Raw genomic sequence first — 26,376 nt, 5'->3', positions numbered from 1 at the left:
TCTCAGTTTTTATAAGCATGAATTCTGGGTTGTAAACCATGAGTAGTTGCAAATTTTTTTTCCAACACAAAAGCTGTCAAATCTCCAAGACAGATTCCAGATGACAATAGAAAAAGCTTACCTGAATATGTGCTCTTTCTCAGGGGGAAAGAGGAGCCACCGGACCAATGGGAGAGCAAGGTACTAAAGGATGCTATGGTGCCAAAGGTCCTAAGGTAAGGGTCACGTAAGACACTGTGAAGTCTTCCCAACATTAATTTCTTCTTCCTACGCTAACCCCTACTGTCATTTCTATTTTCAGGGAAACAGGGGACTAAATGGACAGGAGGTATCGTACCAAATATCATTTATCTTCCCATCTGTTATCTAGAAATGTTTTTATTTTTGAGATGATTGACCAGTAGATTGCACAAATGAAGTTTCTGTTGACCTTTCTTTTTTATTGCTAACCATTTCATTTTGTTTACTCTTGCCTTTTATTGCAGGCAATGTATATTATTTGTTGAGTTTCTGTGACTCAGTAATCTTTGATAGAACCCAGGGCCCCCAAAGAGCCTGTATATGGAACACAAAATTAGACTTTTTGTTTGGTGTCTGGCTTCTTTCCACATAAATGCAATGCACTCTATTCTGATCGCATCTGTATTTTCAGGGAGAAGCTGGGGAAAGTGGAATTGATGGGTTAAGTGGAGAACAGGTAGAGCCTTCTCTTTGTACCATGAAAACCGTTCTGAGCTATTTCTCACTAAGAAAATGGGAATTTGAGTTTATTCTTCTCTGTCTTTAGGGTGAAAATGGTCTTCCAGGAGCAAAAGGAGAAAAAGGAGATGAAGGAGCCCAGGTAGGTATTCAATAAAGGGACAACGTGAAAACTGTGCTGGGAATTAAAGGTGTGATTAACAGTAAAACAGCTACCCCAGGTATATCAGTCAGCTAGGGCCACAAAATTGCTTTGTGATGATCACAAGACCTCAATCACATGCAACAGTAAACATTTATTTATTTTGTGTCTGAGAAGTTCAGCTGATCAAGGCTGAGTATGGCTGACCTTCGCTCATGTGTCTCTAGGTTGGCTGGGGGCTTTGTTTCACTTGTCTCTTATCCTCTTTCTGGGACTGGAGAGCTGCCTGGCCATGTTGACCATGACCTTTTCATGGCTGTGGCAGAAGAACAAGGGAGCAAGTAGAAACACACAAGCTCTCTCAAGGCTTCTTGGGGCCTAGGCTTGGAGCTCTCATGGCGACATTTGCATCTCTTTCTGTTGGCCAGATCAAGTCACAGCCAAACTCAGGGGTAGGGAATCTTACCCCACCACAGTTGGAAGGCACTGTAGAGTTTCACGGCAAAGGGAATAGATACAGAGAAGAGTGAAGAACTGGGGGTAATCTTGAAAAGAAGCTACCATACTAAGAACAGTCACAGGGTGTTTGTGAGAGCCTTGGGATCGGCAGCACGCTGAAGGTGTCTGTCACCCCTTTCCATCTGGAACAAATCCCAGCAGCAGCCATGCTTCCGCCGTCCACTTTATCTGTCTTGAGAGTGTGAACAGCTGAGTCAAGAACCCACTTTCTAGCTGATGCAACCCCTTTGGGGAAAATGGATAATCTCTCTGAATCTCAGCTGCCTCATCAAAAGAAAGATAAAAAACAATACCTGCCACATAAAGTAGTTGTAAAAACTGAACAAGACAACAAATGTGTCTGGAACACAGCGTTTACCACTGTGGCAAATACTTGAGGTCACTTTTAAAGTATTTGTACGATGCCTGAAACTATCAGTTGTTCCTCTTTCTAGTTTCAAAGTAACTTTAGCAGGAAAATATTTAATAATTCAAATCAGGGAGAAGATAAGCTCTTCGTTTTTATTAATGTTATTTAAAATTCTTATCTTGTCCTTTTTCTGATTTATGTTAACTTTAGGGAATCCCAGGAGAGAGAGGGATTCCTGGTGACCATGGAGCAAAGGGCCTGTGCGGAGACCCTGTAAGTGCTGGGACTGGGGGGCTGCAAACTAACGTCACATCAGGGCTTGTTTCCCATCAGCACTTCTGATAGGGAAAGAGAGCCCACTTGAAGGTACTACAATAGCAGTCCTGAAATGAAATCATCATGGGCACAACTGTTTAGAATTTTAAAAGTAGGTTTCTTGTGCCTGATCCTATTTATATACAGTATGAGTATGGATAGTGAGAAGACCTTGCACATTGTTTGCACATGTATTTTTTGAGACTACATATTCAGAACTGTCCTTGTGCTTCAGAGCTATGAAGGAATTCTCCATTCCATTATCTTCCTCTGGGTATCTTGAAATATGGACAGAATGAAAGAAACAAAGCCATCTCTTTTTTCTATTCCCCAAGAGTCTTTCTCAATTAAAAATATTAGCTTCATTTCCTTGAGTCTAAGCCAACTAAAAGTACATTAAGCAAAACTTATGACCCAGAAACACCTGCTGTCATGGGGATGCAACCCAGTTGAGTAGGCATGACCTACACCAAAAGAAGCAGGACCCACGCCAACCTAGGGGATATGCAGAGTCCAATTAGACCTCAGTACTACAGGACTTTGATCACTATGCCCACACATCAGTCTCCAAAACCTCAATGAATTAGGATTTAGCGTTTTTTAAAACATTTATTAAAGTTTTAGAAATTGAGATATATTTGCATGTACAATGTTATATACATATAACATTGTGTAAGTTTAAGTATATAATGGGTTGGTTTGATACATTTATATATTATGATTATCACCATAGTGTTAGCTAAGTCCTCTAGCATGTCATATAATTATCATTTCTTTTTTCTGGTGAGAACATGCCAGATCTAGTCTTTTATTTTTTTAACATCTTTATTGGAGTATAATTGCTTTACAATGGTGTTAGTTTCTGCTTTATAACAAAGTGAATCAGTTATACATATACATATGTTCCCATATCTCTTCCCTCTTGCGTCTCCTCCCTCCCACCCTCCCTATCCCACCCCTCTAGGTGGTCACAAAGCACCGAGCTGATCTCCCTGTGCTATGTGGCTGCTAGCTATCTATTTTATGTTTGGTAGTGTATATATGTCCATGCCACTCTCTCACTTTGTCACATCTTACCCTTCCATAAAGACACAGACCTACTAGAGAATGGACTTGAGGATATGGGCAGATCTAGTCTTTTAGCAGCTTTGAAGTATATGATACAGTATTGCTGTCTATAATCACCATGCTATTTGTTAAATCTCTCAAACTTATTGTTAAGCTGTAACATGCATCAGAAAAGTACACAAATTATAAATGCATAGCTTGAATGAATATAAATACACCTGTGCACTCACCACTCAGGTAAAGAAATGGAACATTAGACAACAGTAGAGCATCCCAGAAACCCTCTCAGGTCTACTCCAATCACTACCAGCCCTCCCTAAGGTAATCACTATCCCAGGACCATAAATTAGTTTTGCCTGCTATTGAACTTTTCAGTGGAATCATATAGGATACACTCTTCAGTTTCTGGCTTCTTTTGCTCAAGTATATGCTTGTGAGATGAATCCATGTTGTGAATATCAGTAGTTCATTCAATCTCATTGCTGTATAATATTCCATTGTATGAATATATTGTGATCTATTTCTCCATTATGCTATTGATAGATATTTGAGTTGTTTCCAGATATAGCTTTTATAAATAGTGCTGCTATGAACATTCTTGTACATGTCTTTTGTACACATTTCTGTTGGGTCTATACTCTAAGAGTAGAACGTCTGGATGATAACTTGTACGCCTATGTTCAGCTTCTTTACAGCCAAACAGTTTTCCAAAATTTTTGTACTAATTTACACTCTCGCCATCAATGTACCAGAGCAGTGTACCACACTCATTAGAAAGCCTAAAATTTATAAAACTGACAATACCAAGTGCTGATAAGGATGAAAGGCAACTGGGAATGTCACAGGACTTTGTCTTTAATAACTCCTCCTCCAGTATACAGTGGGTTGATCAGAGAAAGAATTTGGTACAAAATATATTGACAAATATAAATGTTATGTATACATTGAAGATAACTTTGTTTAAAAAGCAGAAGAATTTTCACTTGAAGACAACATTGTTTACTAAATGACATCTGATAATAATCTGGTGACCTGAGAGTTTCAAACAACTTCAAAGTGTCTAATCAGAAACAAAAATCTATCCACAAATAAGTATAATTAAGAAATAGTAGTTCAAACATAAAGTCATTTCAGTCATTGGTATATGATGGCTAAAAATTCACTTGGAGTATTGCCATAAAATTGTAATTCACTTTAATCAGAATTCCCCCTAGTTGTCTGGATGATTGTGTAACACCTTTAAAAGAATCTGAATAATGTAAAAGCATTTTTTTTTTTCGGTATGTGGGCCTCTCACTGTTGTGGCCTCTCCCGTTGCGGGGGCCTCTCCCGTTGCGGGGGCCTCTCCCGTTGCGGAGCACAGGCTCTGGACGCGCAGGCTCAGCGGCCATGGCTCACGGGCCCAGCCGCTCCGCGGCATGTGGGATCTTCCCGGACCGGGGCACGAACCCGTGTCCCCTGAATCAGCAGGCAGACTCTCAACCACTGCGCCACCAGGGAAGCCCTGTAAAAGTATTTTTATCTAAAGAGAAGTGTTCTATGACTTTGAGATGGCTGAAAATTCAACTCACTGTATCTTCCCTGTGATGTGTTGTCACTATATACTTACTTCAGATGGTTTTTCAATGCATAATAACTCTTCCCAGACACTTGGGAATATATATCTCAAATCAAAGACAAATCTGCTTTTTTCTGTGTGTTTTTTGGTGGGTTACCATTGCGGAAAAAAATTGGGGACAACAAGGCTGATAGAATCAATAGAACACGCACAAATGGCACAAATTCTTAAAAATCTGTGCTTATTCAGAGAGAATTTTTGATCACGTAAAAGCTAGCTTGTTTGTTTGAAATTTCCCATTTTGACCTAAATTTTTAAATGTATTTTTAAATGTATGTTATTGAATTATAGTTGATTTATAATGTGTTACTTTCTGCTGTACAGAAAAATGATTTATATATATATATTATTATATATATATATATTTACACACACACACACACACACATTCTTTTTCATATTGTTTTCCATTATGGTTTGTCACAGGATATTGAATATAGTTCCCTGTGCTAGACAGTAGAATCCTGTTGTTTATCCATTCTGTATATAATAGTTTGCATCTGCTAATCCCAAACTCCCACTCCATCCCCCGCCCAGCACCACCACCCCACCCCCCGCCACTTGGCAAGCACAAGTCTGTTCTCTATGTCTGTGAGTCTGTTTCTGTTTCATAGATAAGTTCATTTGTATCATATTTTAGATTCCACATATAGGTGGTATCATATGATATTTCTCTTTTTCTTTCTGACTTACTTTACTTAGTATGATAACCTCTAGGTCTATCCATGTTGCTGCAAATGGCATTATTTCATTCTCTTTTATGACTGAGTGGTTATTCCATTGTGTGTATATATCCTACATCTTCTTTATCCATTCATCTGTGGATAGACATTTAGGTTACTTCCACGTCTTTGCTATTAAAAAGTGTGCCACAATGAACATTAGGGTGCATGTATCTTTTTGAATTATGCCTAATTTATGCCCAGGAGTGGGATTTCAGGATCATATGGCAACTGTATTTTTAGTTTCTGTGGAGCCTCCACACTGTTCTCCATAGTGGCTGCACCAGTTTACATGTCCACCAACAGTGTAGGAGGGTTCCCTTTTCTCCACACCCTCTCCAGCATTTGTTATTTGTAGACTTTTTAATGATGGTCATTCTGACCAGTGTCAGGTGATACCTTATTGTAGTTTTGATTTGCCTTTCTCTAATAATTAGCAATGTCGAACATCTTTTCATGTGCCTGTTGGCCATCTGTATGTCTTCTTTGGAGAAATGTCTATTTAGGTCTTCTGCCCATTTCCTGATTGGGTTGTTTGTTTCTTTGTTATTGAGTTGTATGAGCTGTTGATATATTTTGGAAATTAAGCCCTTGTCAGTCACATCATTTGCAAATATTTTCTCCCAGTCCGTAGGTTTTCTTCTCATTTTGTCAATAGTTTCCTTTGCTGTGCAAAAGCTTATAAGTTTGATTAGGTCCCATTTGTTTACTTTTGCTTTTATTTCTATCGCCTTGGGAGCTGACCTAAGAAAGCATTGGTATGGTTAAATCTCATGTAATCTTGGGGGAAAACTGAGCTAGCTCATTTGTCTGAGCTACAGAGCTTAGTAAGGTTCATAATTCTAAAGCATATTATTATTAGAAGCCCGTGTTTAATCAAAACTTTGTATTAGATGATGCTCTTTTGTCCAATTTCATAAAATTGGCCAGATCATATTCAGACTGACCACACAGCTGGTCCGTATAGAAAGTGAAACATTCTGTTCTGTACAATGTGCTGCTATATGATTTTTTATGTCATCTCTTCAATTAAATAGTGCAGAGTTGGACTATAGTAAGAAGTGTATACACCCAGTGAAAGAAAATTTTGGACTTTACCTTCCTTTTTCTTCCTCACTTTTCTCATGAAAATACAATTCTTTAATATTGTAATTTAGGTATACCTGCCTGGAAAACTTAACAAATATTTAAACCTAAGGGTAAAACAGAAGACATAAGAAAATAATCTTTGGCTTTGGTATGTGGGGGAGAGAAATACTTATTCATGTAAGTTTTAGTGCTGTCAGTTATAAAGTAAATTCTAAGCCCATCTTTTTCACTCTGTTAGCCTATAAGCTCTGTGAGTGTAGGAACTGCTTGTTTAAAAAGTTTCTGATGTATCTGGAATGATGCTGTGTCCCTGTTGGTGATCTCAAATTACTTATTGATTGATGAAGGTCATCTAATCTGCTATCAGCCAAACAGCCAGGCAGCTGGCTCTCATCAGGACTGGATAATTGCCATTCTCTCTCCATTTACTAGAGCTTTGACGAGTTGACTGGCTCAATTGATCGTCCAGGCATCATGGCTGCTCTGTTTGTGGTCCTAACTACCCAAGATAGAAAGCTTTCAGTTTGGCCTGCCAAGGATAACATCCCATAATGTGTGCCTGTTTTCAATGAGTTCCTGCTGGAACATTTGTATAAATATTGAGAAAAACTCAAGATTACAGGATTTTCTGAAAACCAGAAAAGTAGGAATGAGCAAATGAGGTTAGAAGGCGGCCAAGGACCCAGGAGGAGAAAGAGAGGGTGGGCGGCAGGTACAGTCCTCAGCGCTGTTCAGGGTCCTCTTGTTCTTGTGGTGGAACCCGTTACAGACCTTTGCCTTCAGTATTACTCAGCCACAAAAAAGAATAAAATAATGCCATTTGCAGCAACATGGATGGACCTAGAGATTATCATACTAAGTGAAGTAAGTCAGAAAGAGAAGACAAATATCATATGATATCACTTATATGTGGAATCTTAAAAAAAATGATATAAATGAATTTAGTTACATTTGACCCACAGATATAGAAAACAAACTTATGGCTACCAAAGGAGAAAGGTGGGGGACGGACAAATTAAGAGTTTGGGATTAACATATACACACTATTATATATAGAATAGATAACCAACAAAGACCTACTGTATAGCACAGAGAACTCAATATTTTGTAATAATCTATAAGGGAAAAGAATCTGAAAAACAATAGATATATATGTATATATAACTGAATCACTTTGCTGTACACCTGAAACTAACACACCATTGTAAATCAACTATACTTCAATAAAAGCAAACGAAACAAAAAAACTTTGCCTTCTCCCAAGGGCTGGGGAGAGTAAAATCTACCAACCTTCGAGTACAAACTTGCCGAGGCCTCAAGAAAGAAGACCAGAAGTTAAGAGAAAGATGGTAGTAGCAAGAAAGAAATACCTAAACACAAGTCATGTCACCCTTGCTTCCCTGGGCTCTGCCTTCCATCATGAGCTCTCACTTCAACCCCACGCACTCATCTTAGGTCTTCTCTCTCCTCTGATAATGCAAAGCATGGAAGGAAAAGAAAACATTTGTAAACCATTTATAATTTAGCCTATTTCTGCTTTCAAATGGGTTGACCTTCTCGTCACCTTTTTGGGGGGTGACCAGGTGTATTACACACAAATTACATTTTTAAGGAAAAAATTTCAAAGCCTATCAATTTTTCTCTTTATTCTCTATTTTTTAGGGAGTTCCTGGATTTGACAATAGCATAGAAGGACCCAATGGCTTGAAAGGGGAACACGGAAGACTGGTAACAGTGTGGGCTTTTGGAAGTAAACATGTGATGATGTGACAACTGTGGGGCTTAGAGTTTTAGTGGTAGAATACGAAAGGCATATAAAGATTTTGGAATCAGAGTGAATATACTTAATACAGAAAAACTATTTTTAGGAGCAGAATGACCTTTTATTCCTCTTTATCTACTACCCTGGGATTTAAGACACATTCTCTTCTTCTGAATTTGGGGTGACTTTCTTCACCAAGCCATACCACTGAGGTCTCAATTTATGAATGCAAACATCTAAACTCTAACTTAAACTGTAAGGTAGCTGATAGAAAGCACTAGCAAAAAAGTTTTTGGCCTTCCCAGGATCCAGAGGACACATAGCCTAAAAAGATGTCATGTTATACATAGTACATGATAAAAAAAGAACAAGATCAGGACTTCCCTGGTGGCACAATAGATAAGAATCCACCCACCAATGCAGGGGACACAGGTTCGATCCCTGGCCTGGGAAGATCCCACATGCCACGAAGCAACCAAGCCTGTGTGCCACAACTACTGAGCCTGCACTCTAGACCCCGCGAGCCACAAGTACTGAAGCCCATGTGCCTAGAGCCCATGCTCCACAACAAGAGAAGCCACCACAAGGAGAAGCCTGTGCACCGCAACAAAGAGTAGCCCCCCTTGCCACAACTAGAGAAAGCGCACGTGAAGCAACAAAGACCCAACACAGCCAAAAATAAATAAAATTAAATCTTTAAAAAAAAGAACAAGAACAAGGTCTGGTAGATCTATTAATCTCATGAAATATGAGATTTTTCAGAATTTAAAAAAATAATTATCTGGAAAATGTGTGTCTCTGGATCTTCTTGGTAAGGAAGTTCTTTGATGACTCCACCTGTGGGAGAGGTCTGATATGGTAGAAAGATCTTTGGTTTGGGAAAAGGCCTAGGTCATATTTCATGCTCTGTTCCTTACCAGCTCTGTGACCTCAAGGTACTCTCTGTAAACCTCAATTTTCTCATCTTCAAAATAGGACAAATAGCTTACTTTTAAAGGGGATGGTGGGAATTCGATGACAGACCCTGCTACATCATAAACCTTCAGTAAATGTTACCTGCCATTTTTATTAAGGGATAAATGTAAGTCTTGTTATAGACTCATAGTCATTCCCCCCTTTTCTACCTTGGGAAGACTTGTGTGTATTGTGAGATTTTACTCACGTTAGGGTGTTAATCTACAAAGTTTAGCCAGACAGAGCAAGGAGTCCAAAGGTAGAAATCCAAACAAGTTGTAGCCATCGCTGACACACGGATGCTTCAATTATCCACTCTGTGGCAACACAGTATGGACAGTTTGATTTGAATACTCTAACTTATAGCCCAAACACAAGTTAGACAGTGGTGATGAACAGATGAAGTCATACCCACAGAGAGATATGATTTGTGACCAGTGGATTAAGGCCACATCCCATAGGGAGGATAACTCTAATTGGTGTGTCCCCATCCACCCTCCCAGGAGCACAACAAGTCAATGTTGGAGCACACATGTCAATGTTGTGTCATTATTGTCATACATCTGTCTGTTCCTTTGACAGGGAAGAAGAGGCTGGCCAGGCCCCCCTGGAACCCCAGGCTCCAGAAGAAAGACAGTAAGAACCCCCATAGACAAGTCAGCCCACTGCAGAGGAGCCTGTATTGGGATGAAATGGTTGATGGTGGGAGTGGGCAGGATGGTTCCACTGGGACTCACTACCTTAGGGAAATTGACTTGGGACAGAGCTGGCAAAGGACTCTGGAAGGGCCCTGAAGCTGAGGCAGGAAGGTGCTGGCTGCAGGGGAAGTTACCAATCAGAGGAAAGACCTGGGCAAAGAGAACACAAGAGCAGCTGACTAGGGGAAGAGTGGTCAAAGTTTGGCCTATTCACTAGGCCAGCTGAGGCTTAAAGTCCAAGACTCCATTCCTCTGCCCAGTTTTATGACTGCTTAGGTCAGTCCTGGTGTGAGTCCTCTGTTCTTACTTCCATTTTCTCTGACTCGCAAAGAAGAGTGTGTTCCAAGATATAAAAATAGTTTCTTGGGTGGACTACAATATATGGTTATGTGAGCTCCTGCTCAGAAAATAGAATGCATAATAAATGCAATATATTAAACTGGTTTTTATTTGTGCTAAATTTTAAAATATATATATTTTACTGAGATATAATTGATAGATAATATTGTATTAGTTTCAGATGTACAACATAATGATTCCATATATGTATATATTAAAGATGACCACCATTCAGCTAGTAAGTCTAATTAACATCCATCACCACATGTTGTTACGAATTTTTTTTCTTGTGATGAAAACCTTTTAAGATCTACTCTCTTAGCAACTTTTAAATATACAATATAGTATTATTAACTATAGTTGCCATGCTGTATATTCCATCCCATGACCATTTATTTTATAACTGGAAGTTTATACCTTTTGACCCCTTCCACCCATTTCACCCCCACCCCCATCCCTCACGCCTGACAACCACTAATCTAGTCTCTGTATCTATGAGTTTGATTTTTGGGGTTTTTTGGGTTTTTTAAGATTCCACATATAAGTGAGCTCATAGGGTATTTGTCTTTCTCTGACTTATTTCACTTAGCATAATGCCTTCAAGGTCCATCTATGTTGTCACAAATGGCAAGATTTCCATCTTTTTAATGGCTGAATAATATTCCATTGTGTGTGTGTGTATCACATTTTCTTTCTTCATTCATACATCAGTGGAGACCTAGGTTGCTCCCATGTCTTGGCTATTGTAAATAATGCTGCAATGAACATGGGGATATATCTTTTTGAGTTAGTGTTTTTGTTTCTTTGGATAAATACCCAGAAATGAAATTTCTGGATGATATGGTAGTTCTGTGTTTAAATTTTTTGAGGAACCTCCATACTGCTAAAAAGATTATATGTAATGTATGCCTATAAAAATATATCTGAGAGCAAAATTAAGTCACTTGCTTACGAAACCTTTTGGGGTCTTTTTCATTTGTTGTTATTTTTTTCACTAAGTACTTTTTTTTTTTAAGATGTTGGGGGTAGGAGTTTATTAATTAATTTATTTATTTTTGCTGTGTTGGGTCTTCGTTTCTGTGTGAGGGCTTTCTCTAGTTGTGGCAAGTGGGGGCCACTCTTCATCGCGGTGCGTGGGCCTCTCACTATCGCGGCCTCTCTTGTTGCAGAGCACAGGCTCCAGACGCACAGGCTCAGCAGTTGTGGTTCATGGGCCTAGTTGCTCCACGGCATGTGGGATCCTCCCAGACCAGGGCTCGAACCCGTGTCCCCTGCATTAGCAGGCAGATTCTCAACCACTGCGCCACCAGGGAAGCCCCCACTAAGTACTTTTTTAAAAAGATTCTGTGCTTGACTTCTTGGGAAAGTACTGACATTATAAAACAAAATCTTTATCCATTAAGAAGAGATAACTTTAATAAAATACACTTAAATGCCTGCATTGGGTTCTAAATTAGACCTGTCTCTTCTCATTGTGCAACATTTTCTTTCCATTCTTTATTTAGTTATCCAGCCTTTTCCAACTTCCTCCACCACTCCCAAAATATATATATATATAATGTTTTAAAACTGAGCACAAATAAAGAGTAGTTTAATACATTTCATTTATTATGCATTGTATTTTCAAAGAAGAAGTTCATAGAACCAGCTATATTATACTCCATCGGGAAAATATTTTTTTGTCTTGGAACACATTCTTCTTTGCAAGGCACAGAAAATGGAAATAAGAACAGGGATTATGTTTAAAATGTGTAGAATTTAATTGTTGGGAAAGCCCTTTTTAATGCATCTAAAGATTTAAAAAATACATTTGCTATTTATTTTACTTTCTGAAAGGGTGTAGCCAGTTTACATACCCCAGGAAAATATTTTGAACTTAAGGAATATCATCCAAAAAATCCTGGCATGGGAGATATACTTTTCTTGTTTCATAGAGGCTACAATCTCTCTACAGGCTAAGTCAGTGACACCATGTATTATTTAAATCACACAACTCCTGAGAAATATGGCCCTTTCTTGGGTTATAGATTCAGCAGTGTCATTGAGTAAAAGTAAATTCCAGCTAAAGATGGCACAGTCAAGGGTTTTTTTAATACTGTTCCCCTTCTGTGCAACTCACCAAAAACAACAAAAGAAATTTAAAATAAATTAACAAAGAATGACTACAGCTTCAAGCCATGCATGGTGACGGTATTGGCCAACTATTTTATTTTATTTTTTAGAGGTTTTATTTTACTTTATTTTACTGAAATATAGTTGACTTACAATGTTATGTTAATTTCTGCTGTACAGCAAAGTGATTCAGTTATACACATATGCACATTCTTTTTCATATTCTTTTCCATTATGGTTTATTACAGGATGTTGGATATAGTCCCCTGTGTTATACATTAGCACCTTGTTGTTTACCCATTCTATATATAATAGTTTGCATCTGCTAACCCCAAACTCCCAATCCATTCCTTCCCTACCCACCCTCCCACTTAGCAATCACAAGTCTATTCTCTATGTCTGAGTCTGTTTCTGTTTCATAGATAAGTTCATTTATGTCCTATTTTAGATTCCACATATAAGTGATACCCTATGGTATTTTTCTCTTTCTGATTTACTTTACTTAATATGATAATCTCTAGGTCCATCCATGTAGCTGCAAATGGCATTACTTCATTCTTTTTTATGGCTGAGTAATATTCCATTGTACATATATACAACATCTTCTTTATCCATTCATCTGTTGATGGATGTTTAGGTTGCTTCCATGTCTTGGCTATTATGAATGGTGCTGCTATGAACATAGAGGTGCATGTGTCTTTTCTTTTGTCTGGATATATGCCCAGGAGCGAGATTGCTGGATCATATATGGCAACTGTATTTCTAATTTTCTGAGGAACCTCCATACTGTTCTCCATAGTGGCTGCACCAACTTACATTCCCACCAACAGTGTAGGAGGGTTCTCTTTTCTCCACACCCTCTTTAGCATTAGTTATTTGTAGACTTTTTAATGATAGCCATTCTGACCTGTGTGAGGTGATACATCATTGTAGTTTTGATTTGACTTTCTCTAATGATTAGTGTTGTTGAACATCTTTTCATGTTTGGCCAACTGTTTTAAAATCTGGATCCTAATAAGGCAGGCTTTGGAAGCTGACGCATACCAACTCAAACCTGAATCAGGGATCAGATGTATCTAAAAATAGCTGCTCTAGTCCTGAAAAAGCTGATGAACAAAATCCAGGGATACTGTAGATTTTGAGAAGATATGGGAATATACTGATACAAATACGGTTTAGCAGAGGAGGCAGAAATAATGAGAAACTGAAGACTGTCCCATTTTTAAAATTACAACTTAGTAGCCTAGGCCAGGGAGGCTGCAAAGACAGAAGAAACAGTAACGGTTACAACTCAAAGAAACTATGACTTAAGGGGCTTTGTGTGAGTTCATGTCTCTTAAAGGCCAAAATTTGAAGGAAGAGGTAGCCATAAGTAAAAGAAATAATTCACAATGACAAAGTGTTTGAAACAACATATCTGTATCAAGTTTACTGTCACAAGTCCGGCTACACCCCATACAGTTATTCAGTAAATGGGTAGCCCTATTCAAAAGTGATTAATAATCAGAAATATTAATAGGCTTTATTATGAATTAATTGGATGATTATTAATCAGGACCTATGCATAGAAATTGCAAGAGAAGAGGAGGAAAACTATATGAGCAAAGGACAGATAAACCCTCATTAGAAGAGGAAGTATTCAATGATAAGGAAGAATAACTGGCAAATAGCTCTCCAAAAAAATTAAGACAAATGATTGCTCTAAGAGTCTAAAGATCTGACAAGACAATAGAAAGTGAAGAAAGCAAACTGGTAGTGCTTGGGGAGCAATGGAAAAGGAAATACATGTAGAACTATGATATATTAGAAGCAACAAAAAATTAGAACAAGGATGACTGAAAATATATCCAGGCATATGGTAATCAGGAAGCCACAAAAGCAGTGCTAGAGATGGAATACTGACAATGGAGAGCCAATAAATGTACAATTTGTGTTATTAAACACACCAAATGTAATGTAAAAATCTTCAAAAATGTAATAAAAGATAACTTCTTGAAACAAACACTCAAATATGCAGAAAGAAAAGGCATACTCTGACTCAGCAAAAAACACTGATACAAAAATATCAACACTGAGCCACATTGCAGTGAAATTCCCAAACTTATTATGGAAAAGAAGAATCAAGGATTTCCAAGCAATAGAGATAGAAAACTCAGTCTGTCTTCAGCCTTCTCAACATTCAGGGCCAATAGGGAGCAGTACAATGGCTACAGAGTTCTGATGGAAATAAAGTGGTCCAAGATCTTTATACCTACCTAAGATGTCCTTTAAGCATATAAGTAATCAATATGATCAAGCCTTCAAAAACTCAAGCAATATAACCCCCATGATCCTTTGTGTAGAAATAAGACTAAACCATAGAAATAATGATTACAGGAAAAAATGTAAATGTTATACATTTGACCATCTAAAAACCATCTGCAAATAGAAAAGTGGGAAAAGGTATGGGGAAAGTTCCAAAATACTATGTCCTCATCTTTCATTGCAGGGAGTCAATGTCTAAACATCATCATAAGCTAAAATATGTATCACAAACATACCCTAACCTCCTAATTTTTAATTTTTTTTTAATAATCATTCTTTCCTCTTTGAGAATTATATATCTCTTACTGTCAAGAAATATTACCACCTCACATTTCCAATTCTTTGTTTTGTTTTTTCTTTTATTAAATACAAGTGAAAGACACAGAGAACAAATGTTTATTGATAGTGTTTCAAACACTGTGACAGTGAACCAGAGAAAGATTTTGGATGTAAAAACAAGTTCCACGTCCCTTACTTTGCCTGAATATAGGGTTGCATTCGGTTTCTCCTACCACAACTGGATGTATCCACCTAAAGCCCAAGTCTAAGCACATATACTTCCTGCTCCAAGAAGCCCCGTGGTTTCTGTTAAATGGAGTATGAACCCTTCAGCTTACTATTTTCAGCCTAGTAACCCTGTTACTCCCCTTTTCTCTCAACCTTTGACCCAGACTATCAAACACTCTTCCTAGTTTCCAGCCTCTGCTTCATTACTTAGGCTGTAGTCTCTGTTAGAAAGACTTCTTTCATTCTCTACCTGTAAAACTCCTACACATCCTGTGAAACCCATCTCAAAAATCTCTTTCTCTAGGAAGATTTTCCTGAAATGACCAAGTGGATATGATTGCTTTTTTTGAAACCCATATTTCTTTGTTTTATAATTTATTTTATTGAGGTATAGTTGATTTACAATGTTATGTTAATTTCTGCTGTGCAGAAAAGTGATTCAGATATATATACATATATGTGTATATATATATACATATATATATACATACATATATATATGTTCTTTTTCCTTATGGTTTATAACAGGATATTGAATATAGTTCCCCATGCTATACAGTAGGACCTTGTTGTCTATCAATTCGATATATAATAGTTTGCGTCTGCTAATCCCAAACTTCCAATCCATCCTTCCCCCACCTGCCCTCCCTCTTGGCAACCACAAGTCTGTTCTCTATGTCTGTGAGTCTGCTTGTTTCATAGATATGTTCATTTGTCTCCAATTTTAGATTCCACATGTGATATCATATGGTATTTGTCTTTCTCTTTCTGACTTACTTTACTTAATATGATAATATCTAAGTCCATCCATGTTGCTGAAAATGGCATTATTTCATTCTTTTTTATGGCTGAGTAATATTCCATCGTATATATGTGCCACAGCTTCTTTATCCATTCATCTGTTGATAGACATTTAGGTTGCTTCCATGTCTTGGCTATTATGAACATTACTGCTATGAACTTAGGGGTGCATGTATCTTTTTGAATTATAGTTTTGTCTGGATATATGCCCAGGAGTGTGATTGCTGGATCATATGACAGCTCTATTTTTAGTTTTTTGAGAAACCTCTCCTAGGGGCTGCACCAATTTACATTCCCACCAACAGTGTAGGATGGTACCCTTTTCTCCACACCCTCTCCAGCATTTGTTATTTGTAGATTTTTTAATGATGGCCTTTCTGACCAGTGTTAGGTGGTACCTCATTTTAATTTAGATTTGCTAATTATTTGAATTCTCTAATAATTAACAATGTTGAGCATCTTTTCATGTGCCTGTTGGCCATCTGGATGTCTTCTTTAGAGAAATGTCTATTTTGATCTTCTGCCCATTTTTCGATTGGGAGAAACCCATAATTCTGTCTTCCCCTTTCTTATGCTGTTTGACATATTCTGCCTCATAAATATTTGTAATATTTATCTCCTACCCACTAACCCAGAGAGTGAGGGTCCTCTGAGGTCAAGAACTGTGTGTCATATTTATGCTCCTATGGTTCCCATCCTCTATGCTTTGTAGATAGTAGATCTTAGGTATATATTTCTCTGAATGAAACTGCAGTGAATTGAACTAGAAAAGATAAACCCTTGTGTAAAAAGAGTAGAGAGAGCTGCTCTTCATCTCTCTGATAGGGAGGTTTAGACTTTCATCTCAAGATAACTCTTCAGGTTTTAAAGAAATAGGCCTCCAACCATTTCCCCAGACACATAGTCTATTTCCGAAAAAACAATAGATTTTGACTGAAATATGATTAGAAGAATTTAAAGTCTGCAATACTGACCTCACACAGAAATTTGACCTGAATATCTCAAATTTCCATCAAGAAGATGTTGTCTGATATTTATTGACTTTTGTAAATCCTGGATGTTATAACCTTATTGAGAGATCCTAAGTTAGACAATAAAATATCTTTGTCTCTTGATTCCCAGATTTATGAAATATTGATCTAGAATATACTCAGACCTTAACCTTATATATGAGAGTAGTAGGAAAAATCCATTTTTTTGATTGAATATTTTATTAACATATTGAATTGAGTAACTCTTGATTGCTTAAGATGATTCTTTCATTTTTGACAGGTAAGCATATTTGGCTTCTTGAAGGGGAGGGGGATAAAATTAGTTTGGCTATCGTTAGCTTCTGAAATTAATCTATAATAAAGTTCATAAAGTTAATTCTCGCAGTGTTTCCTCTGGCTTCCTGCCTTTTGACCACTTCTACTCCTGATTTCTGGCTTACTTGGTAGTACTTTGGAAAAATGAAAAGTACAATTCAAATCAGCCAATTTTGGTGCTTGTGACAAGTTCTAGTAGTAGTTTAGTGGAGGATAAATTATTGACCACAGTCTATTCTCACAAGTATTTATAGATTTACATTATCTATAGTCTTAATTACCTATTGCCTGAGGATAGAAATTCAGAGTTGGCAACATTTTGCTTTCATGGTGAAGTGGATAATTTAAAGCAATATGTGGGAATTTTTCTTTTAATGTCAATGACTTAAGGTGTCCATTACTAATTTAAATTAAATATAAAAAAGCATTTTTTCAGAGTTAAAGATATCTACCTTTTTTTTCCCTATTGTAGGCAGTTCATGGCCAGAGGGGACATACAGGCCCACAGGTACAGTGATTTTTTTTTTTTTCTTAACTGTAAATGATAAATATTCTGTGTCTAGTCAAGGAGCCTGAATAGACTCTGGAAAGTCTTTCCAAGCCGAAATTTCTTTCGCTTTTTGATAATAATGGTTGTGGAATCAAATTTTGGAAAACTTTTAGGCTACAATTTAAAGAATTCAAACCTTAAAAGAAAATTAAAATTTGAGCACTTTAATTAAAAACTCTAAAAATTAAAGTTAAGAGACAATACTTGGCCCAATTATCATTAAATTTAACTTTGTCTGGATTTCAAGTATTGATACAAACTCTAGTAATTCAGTGAGTGATCTTTCTTTTAGATTTTTGTTCAGTTAACTCTTAACCTTACTTATAATTTGCACAAACCCCTTTTTAACTGAGAGTACAGTAAAACCTTAATACAAATTAGATAATCTGAAGGTTTTGTTCAAAATTTGACCATACCAACTGTCATATCATATCCCCTTTGTACATATTGGTGATAAATGTATCATGAATAAATAATTAATAAATAAATACATGAAACTGCAATATTTTTGAAAGAGCAGTGACTAAGATTTTACAAAATTGAGGAACCACACATCTTCAGCTTGAAAATACAATGAGGATAAATAACAAATTCACTCACATCACATCATGGTAAAACTCCAGAATGTTAAGAAAACATCTTAAACACTACCAGAGAGAAAAGACACTTTTACCCATGAGAGGAATAACCAATTAGATTGCAGCAGGCTTCTGTTCAACAATAAAACATACCAAAAACAACAAAGTAATGTTTTGCAGGTGCAGAAGAAAAATAACTGTTAACCTAGAGTTTTATACCTAGTTAAACTATGAATGAATGTAAAACAGACATTTTCAGATAGACAAAGACTAAGAATTTACCATCCACAGATGTTACACACACACACACATACACACACACTTGCACACACTTTTTTCAAGGTTAGACTGCAACAAGATGGAGAGTGGATCCAGAAAAATGGCGTGAAATGAATGAAATGAGATTGGGAAGAGAAAGTGTTGAGAAATTTCCTCTTTATGATTTCTAGGAAAAGCATCAGTGAGGGACATTTAATCTCATCTAACTGTGTAACAACTGAGATGTAAACTTAAGCTATCCAATAGTCTAAATTAAACTTTTTAATCTTATTTGGAATTCTTATCTGTGGCAGAGTTCAAGGGCAATATGAAGGGAATGCTCAACTTTTGGTCCCTAGATATTCAATCTATTTGAATATAAATACAGTGTAAGATGCCTGGAGATTTTTTAAGAAAATATGGAGTAAATTGTGAGTTTTTTCAGGCCAACACCCAAGTTTGATACAGTATATAACAAGTATTATAGGAAAAGAAGGGATGTGTGTGTGTGTGTGTGTGTGTGCGCACACACACATGCATGTGTATAAAGAATGAAAGCAAATACACCAATATATTAGCTGTGGTTATCTCAGCTTGATGAGGTTATAGAAGATTTTTTTTTTTTGCGGTACACGGGCCTCTCACTGTTGTGGCCTCTCCCGTTGCGGAGCACAGGCTCCAGACATTCAGGCTCAGCAGCCATGGCTTACAGGCCCAGCCGCTCCGCGGCATGTGGGATCTTCCTGGACCAGGGCACGAACCCATGTCCCCTGCATCGGCAGGCGGACACTCAACCACTGCACCACCAGGGAAGCCCCTAGAAGATTTTTATTTCCCTTGTTGTATTTACCTTTATTTTTCATATTTTTTGCAAAGATTCTGCACTTACATTGTGATTGGAAAAATATTTAGAATCTTGCACATAAAGAAGATAAAATTTCTCAGGAAACAATGTTAACAGTTTGATTTCTCTCTCCCCACAGGGGAAAACAGGCATCCCAGGCCCAGATGGACTTGCAGGGTCACTGGGACTTAAGGGTCCTCAGGTACGTATCAAGACTAATCAGGCTTTGAAAAAATGGTTCTGAAGAACCTAGAGGCAAGACAGGAATAAAGACACAGACGTAGAGAATGGACTTGAGGACACGGGGAGGGGGAAGGGTAAGATGGGTCAAAGTGAGAGAGTGGCATGGACATATATATACTACCAAATGTAAAATGGATAGCTAGTGGGAAGCAGCCGCATAGCACAGGGAGATCAGCTCAGTGCTTTGTGACCATCTAGAGGCGTGGGATAGGGAGTGTGGGAGGGAGACACAAGAGGGAGGAGATATGGGGATATATATGTATGTATAGCTGATTCACTTTGTTATACAGCAGAAACTAACACACCATTTTAAAGCAATTATACTCCAATAATGATGTTCAAAAAGAAAAAAAAAAAGACTAGTCAGGCTTTGAGAATGGAAAGGAGAATCTGAAGCCTTGATAGAATACCTCCAACCCCCTTGCAGAAGTACAGATGTTTCAAGTGTTTTCAGGGTAGTAAAGTAAGGAAGCAACACAGTCTTGATTTGTACAGCATTTGGTCTCCTTTATCTGAGTTTTGTCCCAGTCAAGAGGTGGAAAGGGAATGAACACGCTGGGTAGTGGTCCCTGTGCTGGCTAGTCCAGGACAGGGTCCAGGCTGGCTAGTGTATCATAGGGAGACAAACCAAGGAAAATACTGAGCCTCAAAACTGGAAATTTTGGTCAATTTAGCACAGTAAGAGCTCAGTGTTATATATCTGGATGCCTGTGATGTAGAAAAAGTGACTCTAGCCTAGGAAAGAATTGTTCCAAATAGAGCTGAGATCTTCAGTGGGGTTATCTATAGTCATCTTTCTAGCTCACTTCTCCAGGGAGCTGCCTCAAGCACTTTTTCCTTTGCAAGGAACAAGCCATGGTTGGCTCTTACCCTGATTATATGAGGGGAAAAGAAGCATGTGCCAGAAAGAGCAAAATGTAGCCTAAAATAATCATGAGAAGGGAAGGGAAGTCCTCAAAAATGCTGAGGTGAAAGAAAGGTCAGATATAAGAAAGTTAGAACATTTTTTTTTTCTCTCCAAACTTTTACTTTTGAAATCTTGAGAAGTAAATTTGCTCTTTGGCAAATGCAGGATAAGCAATGGTCCTGCAATTTTTCAAAGTTTTAGTTCACGTAGATTAAAAAAATTGAAGTAACTATTATATGTTAACAGCCTGCTGCACTGAAGTTGGGCAAAATATCCTTAGACATCAGAGGAGAAACTTAATCCACATTTTACCAAGATTTCAGAGCAGTAAACAGTCTGCCCCTGGGACCTCTGTCTCTTTCTGACTCAATGGCTTTTCTTTGTCTTACTTGGCAGCCGAGGAATGTTCACTTTTCTTACCTTCAAGTGAGAAATATTTGCCACTGAGATCATGGGGAAGCATTTCAATAGATTGGCTGGCTTTACTTCATACTAAACAAGTAATACTACATCTCTTCTTCCATTTTATAGACTCTTACTTTTTTATGACATAATTTAAAAGGAGATGCAAAAACCAAGCACAGCATGAAGGTTCCTCCACATAACATATGAAGCCAAAGTTAATAGTCAACATAATATTACAGAAGTAGAATTATCTAAATTTCATCTTACCATGTGCCATGTCTTATTTATGACCAGTATTCAGTGTGGTCATTAAATAGAAAATCCACTTAATTATCCCAGTTTCAGATTTACATAAGTAAGGATTATTTTTTTAACTTAAGAAATACATTTATTTTGAGTACAGACATGCTTAGGATAATTAGAAAGCAATACTGGAAAATTCGGCTGTTCAGTATTTCTTCACTTTGACTACAAATGCCCAACCATTTAAGGGCTAGGTTGGACCCTGTATCCTTGCAGAGAGGGAGAGCTCGGCCGATCAAGACAGAACCAAAACCATGAGTGAAGTTCTCTTTCCAATTTCTGTCCACGTTACTGACTTCGCATTTCCATTTTTAATATTCAAGTTAATAATCTAGTATTCTCTTTTAGGGAGAGAATAATGCTTTAATTCTCTGTTGTAGGGCCCAAGAGGAGAGGCTGGTATGAAAGGAGAAAAAGGAGGTCTGGGAAGTAAAGGTCCCCAGGTATGTAATGAGAGACAGTGACTGCATCTGGCTTTGATCTTGGCTTGAATGTGGATGTCCTTATGGTTTCCTCCTGCAGATGGAGTTATCTACTGCCTGTGAACCAGCAAAGTGTATGAAGTTTGACTTTGGGGGTCGATGTGGTGGCCACATCACATTCTGTTCCCTACCTTACGGAGTGGGTGTCGTTATGTCAGAATCAGACACAGAGGTAGAAGATGGCAGCACAGCCATTACTATGAGGTTAAGAATTCCTCCTCTATGTAAATCAGGTCACGTGACTTCCTTATCCCCGTCCTCAGGGGCTTCCCTTTGCACCCAGAATACAGCCTACTTCAGTGGTTCTCAACTAACCACACATGAGAATCTCCCAGGACGACTGTAAAATACTCTACCACCTGGAACTCTCCCCAGACCACTTAAATCTTAATTCTCTCCAGGTGGTTCTAATATACACACCCAGCATTGGGAATGAACTGTCCAATATCAGCACGTCTCTACCTTCAAAGTGCATAATAATCACATAGAGAACTTGTTAAAATGCAGATTCTGGGGACTTCCCTGGTGGCGCAGTGGTTAAGAATCCGCCTGCCAATGCAGGGGGCATGGGTTCGAGCCCTGGTCTGGGAAGATCCCACATGCTGCAAAGCAACTAAGCCCGTGTGCCACAACTACTGAGCCTACGCTCTAGAGCCCACAAGCCACAACTGCTGAAGCCCATGCACCTAGGGGGCCGTGCTCCCCAACAAGGGAAGCCACCACAATGAAAAGCCCACACACCACAACGAAGACCCAACATGGCCATAAATAAATAAATAAAATTATTTTTTTTTTAATGCAGATTCTGATTGAGTAGTTGTGGGATGGGGCTTGAGATGCTACATTTCCATCAAGCTCCTAGGTGATGCTGATGCTGCTGGTCCTGAGACCACACTCTGAGCAGCAAGTCCCTGTACATGATCTGGTCCTTGACTACCTGCTATCATAGAATATACTTATTTGTTTAGCTGTGTGTCTTCCCTTCTAGACTGTAAGCTCTGTGATGGCTAGGACTTTGTCCCAGAGCCCAGAATAAGAGTGCTTCCACACACATTTGTATAATGAATTAATCAGTAAATGAATGAATGAGTCTCAGTTGGGACTTGTGCTCTGGGCTAACATGAAGGTAAAGGGAATCCATTACTCTGTGTCCATTAGTTAAACTGGGCAGTGGTCCAATGCTTAAGTGGATATGTTCATCATCAAAATTTTTTAGAAGCTATTTGCATAAACTTGTATCTCATGACCCAATATTTTAAAGCATATTAATTCCTGCTCATAATGATATTTGTTCCTAATTTTGATGAATGTGCCCCTTCAAAAAGCATGACAACTTTAAAATTTCACGTAGGACTAAACTGATGAAATGTAGCTATTTTGGATTCACAACCTTGAATCATTGCTGGCACCACAAATCGGGATTTAAAAAAAAAAAACAGTAAATGCCAAAGGAAACATATATGTGGTGATTATCTCATCTGTTTATATGAAATATTGAGATGTAAAAGGTTTGAAATCCAAAGAGCTCGGTAATTCCCTTGCTCTAGAATCCAAAATTGTATCCAAGTGGCTATTACTCAAATAAGGTATTCCATTTGCCCTGTAGCATACTTCTATGAGAGGGTCCCCTTTAATCTCACCTTGGCAGGAATGGTCATAGTCATAAATCATCCAGCCTCTTGGCATCACCAGAGTTAGTCAGAAGGCACCACTTCCCTCTAGCCCAGCTCTTCTGTTTAACTGGCTGGAAAATGTGTTTCTTTCTTTGATTGCTTTTCTGGAAATACCCTTGTCAAAACAGTGAAAGTGCCATTTCAAAGATGTATAGAATTTTCTGTGCTTAGGAGGTGATGAATTAGATCTCAACATTGTTGCTTTCAAAGGAAAACCATGGGAGACAAACACAATCAGATAGACAAAAGAGTATTATTCTTTATTGGCTCTATAAATTCACTGACGTAGGCTTCATAATGTTTTACAGCACAAGGACCAGCCTCTTGAATGGAATTACATGAGTGTTTTCTAACTGCAGGCTTTAAAGTGTTTCTTAGGATGTACATTTAGAAAAAGGGATGTGATTTCTGTTGACAGTGTTCTGAAGACTTATTAATTTATGCACTGTTGGGGAATTCTGCTTAGATCAAACGTGCTAATCCAGCCAAGTATATAGCTATGAGATAAAAGAAGTACAGTCCATGATACAATGAGAAAGAAGAAAGAACTTTGAAAGGAATGGCATATTCTTTTGTACCTTCCTTTGTTCCTTTCTTGTTTGGTTTACCTTCAAGTCCTACACTAATATAACCAATGCTTAGAAAAGAAATGGAAAATAAGATGTAAAATACTAATTCCAGTTAGAGCTGGAATTATTCTTTAAATACTTAGAAATATCATATGAAATATCAAGCATCATATGAAATATCAAGAAAGGTTGAAATTATTCAGTGCAAATTTGGGATACAAAGTATAGTTTCTGTTGTTATTTTTCTAAAGCATAGCATAGTAGTCAAGGGCACAGAGTCTGGAGCCAGCCTGCCTGGGTTAGATTGCCAGGTTTGTATCTTCCTAGCCATGTGGCCTTGGGCAAATTATTTAGCCTCTCTGTGCCTCAGTTTTCCCTGCTGTAAACTGAGAATAGTAATAATAGCTACCACATTGAATTGTTGTGAAAATTAAATGGTTTAATATATATAAGAGCTTAGAACAGTGCCTGCAATATAATACGCATCATATAAATGTTTTTACTACTATATTGCATCAACATTACCTAAGTTAACAGGCTCATTTTATGCCCAAAGCATGCTAATGCCAATCCAAGGAAGGCCATAATAATAGTAACACTATAACAATATATAATCTATATTGCAGTCATTGAATTTCATCATTCTGCATAATCCAGATTGGATGATCCATCAACCATTTATTTTACTCACTTGACAAACATGTACTGAGCACTTCCTGTGTGTCAGGCCCTGTAGTAAAATAAAAGGGTGAATGAAACATAGACCCTAGCCTCAAGTACTCCCAGTCTCATAAAGGAAACTCATGCAAACAAATAATTGAGATGTGACGTACTGAATGTTAAAATAGAATTATACCCAAGGTAGAGTGGTGGGAGAATGGATGAAGTTAAAGGAGGAAGAGAGTGGCTTAGCTTTTGCAGGATAAGGAGGTGTTTTCCAGGTGACCAAGGGAGAAGCAGGCACAGGAAAGGAACCAGGTTGTCTGAAAAAAGATCAAGGTGAGTTTGGGAAACCATAAATGGTTCAATGTGGATGGAGTGTAGGGTGCATGCAAAAGGATCAGAAGTTGAGGTTGGGGGCCATCTCCTACACTAGCACCATCCAGGGCAGCATCTTCACAGGTGTCTTGGGGTTTGCTCTTGCATTAGCTCACCCCTTGCTGGTCTTTTGATTTTTATTTCTCAGACTTAGCTCATATCTGACTCTTACAGAAGCTGAGCATTTAATCTCCTTGAGTTGTTCCATCCCAGCATGATATTTGCTGGTTGTGAGTGTAGAAAAGATTTTACCCCCATAAAACTGATCCAGATTCCTTTTAAGTATGGGAAGAACCCACACCTCTTGCCCCTGCCCTGCCATATCTCACCCAAAGTCAAAGTGTTCTTGGCAGTGCCCCGGCCATTTATCCCAAACTCCTACAATCCCTTGTGATAAGATGCTACCTGAGGACATTTTTAAAACATTTACGCCTCCTCTAAACACCTTTCTATCCTCACTTAAGCAGTTGTGATTGCCAAGGACTCTGTGTCAGAGTCTCAAAGGGAACGTGATCCCCAGCCCAAGTCCCCATGTTGGAGGTTAGATCTGGCCCCAGCCTCCTGCATCAAGCTTGGCAATTCACATTTTTAAAACTCCAGTCTCAGCTGGTGCACGGATGGTAAGAGTTTTGGAATCCTGTCCCAGACATGGGCCTCAGAACAGCAGACAGAGTGGCTGGGAGTTCAGTCTTTAGAGTCAGAATCAGGTTGCGTTCCCATCTCATCCTCTTATTAACTGATTGATTTGTGGTTAAATGCTTTGAGAACCTGTTTTTGAGTGGTAAAATGGTGTTAAGAATATGTATCTGAACTACCAAATGTAAAATAGATAGCTAGTGGGAAGCAGCCTCGTGGCTCAGTGCTTTGTGTCCACCTAGAGGGGTGGGATAGAGAGGGTGGGAGGGAGATGCAAGAGGGAGGAGAAATAGGTATAAATGTATATGTATAGCTGATTCACTTTGTTATACAGCAGAAATTAACACACCATTGTGAAGCAGCTATACTCCAATAAAGATGTTAAAAAAAAAAGAATATGTATCTCATTGTGTTGTTGTAAGGATTGAAGACGCCTATATATAAATATATACCTCTTAGTACGGTGCCTTCCACAAAATCAATGCTCAATAAAAGGCTGTCATTACAACAAAGCCAATGGAGATTTGGCTAATTCTCTTTCCCTTTAGATGCCCTGAGCTCCTTTTTATACTCCACAACTGCTCT

General features: G+C 38.1%; 1 protein-coding gene across 3 annotated transcripts in view; it reads left to right on the top strand.

Moving 5' to 3' along the window:
* The window catches only part of COL6A6 (collagen type VI alpha 6 chain), a 163,848-nt gene that overhangs the window by 86,393 nt on the left and 51,079 nt on the right, over positions 1–26,376 (top strand). For 2 of the 3 annotated variants that reach the window (XM_029214230.1, XM_029214232.1), the window contains exons 14-23: positions 144–215; positions 302–328; positions 653–697; positions 788–841; positions 1,920–1,982; positions 8,184–8,249; positions 9,820–9,873; positions 17,778–17,813; positions 19,675–19,737; positions 21,774–21,836. In XM_029214230.1, coding sequence (XP_029070063.1) covers positions 144–215; positions 302–328; positions 653–697; positions 788–841; positions 1,920–1,982; positions 8,184–8,249; positions 9,820–9,873; positions 17,778–17,813; positions 19,675–19,737; positions 21,774–21,836 — 543 coding nt within the window. The remainder of the gene's footprint in view (positions 1–143; positions 216–301; positions 329–652; positions 698–787; positions 842–1,919; positions 1,983–8,183; positions 8,250–9,819; positions 9,874–17,777; positions 17,814–19,674; positions 19,738–21,773; positions 21,837–26,376) is intronic. The other variant, XM_029214231.1, reaches the window with a different exon arrangement.

Source organism: Monodon monoceros, unplaced genomic scaffold, assembly GCF_005190385.1.
Source record: "Monodon monoceros isolate NGI ecotype Baffin Bay Population unplaced genomic scaffold, NGI_Narwhal_1 Super_Scaffold_11, whole genome shotgun sequence".
In the NCBI taxonomy this organism is placed as follows: domain Eukaryota; kingdom Metazoa; phylum Chordata; class Mammalia; order Artiodactyla; family Monodontidae; genus Monodon; species Monodon monoceros.
Note: the sequence above shows the minus strand (reverse complement) of the source record. Positions and strands in the feature narration are given on the sequence as shown.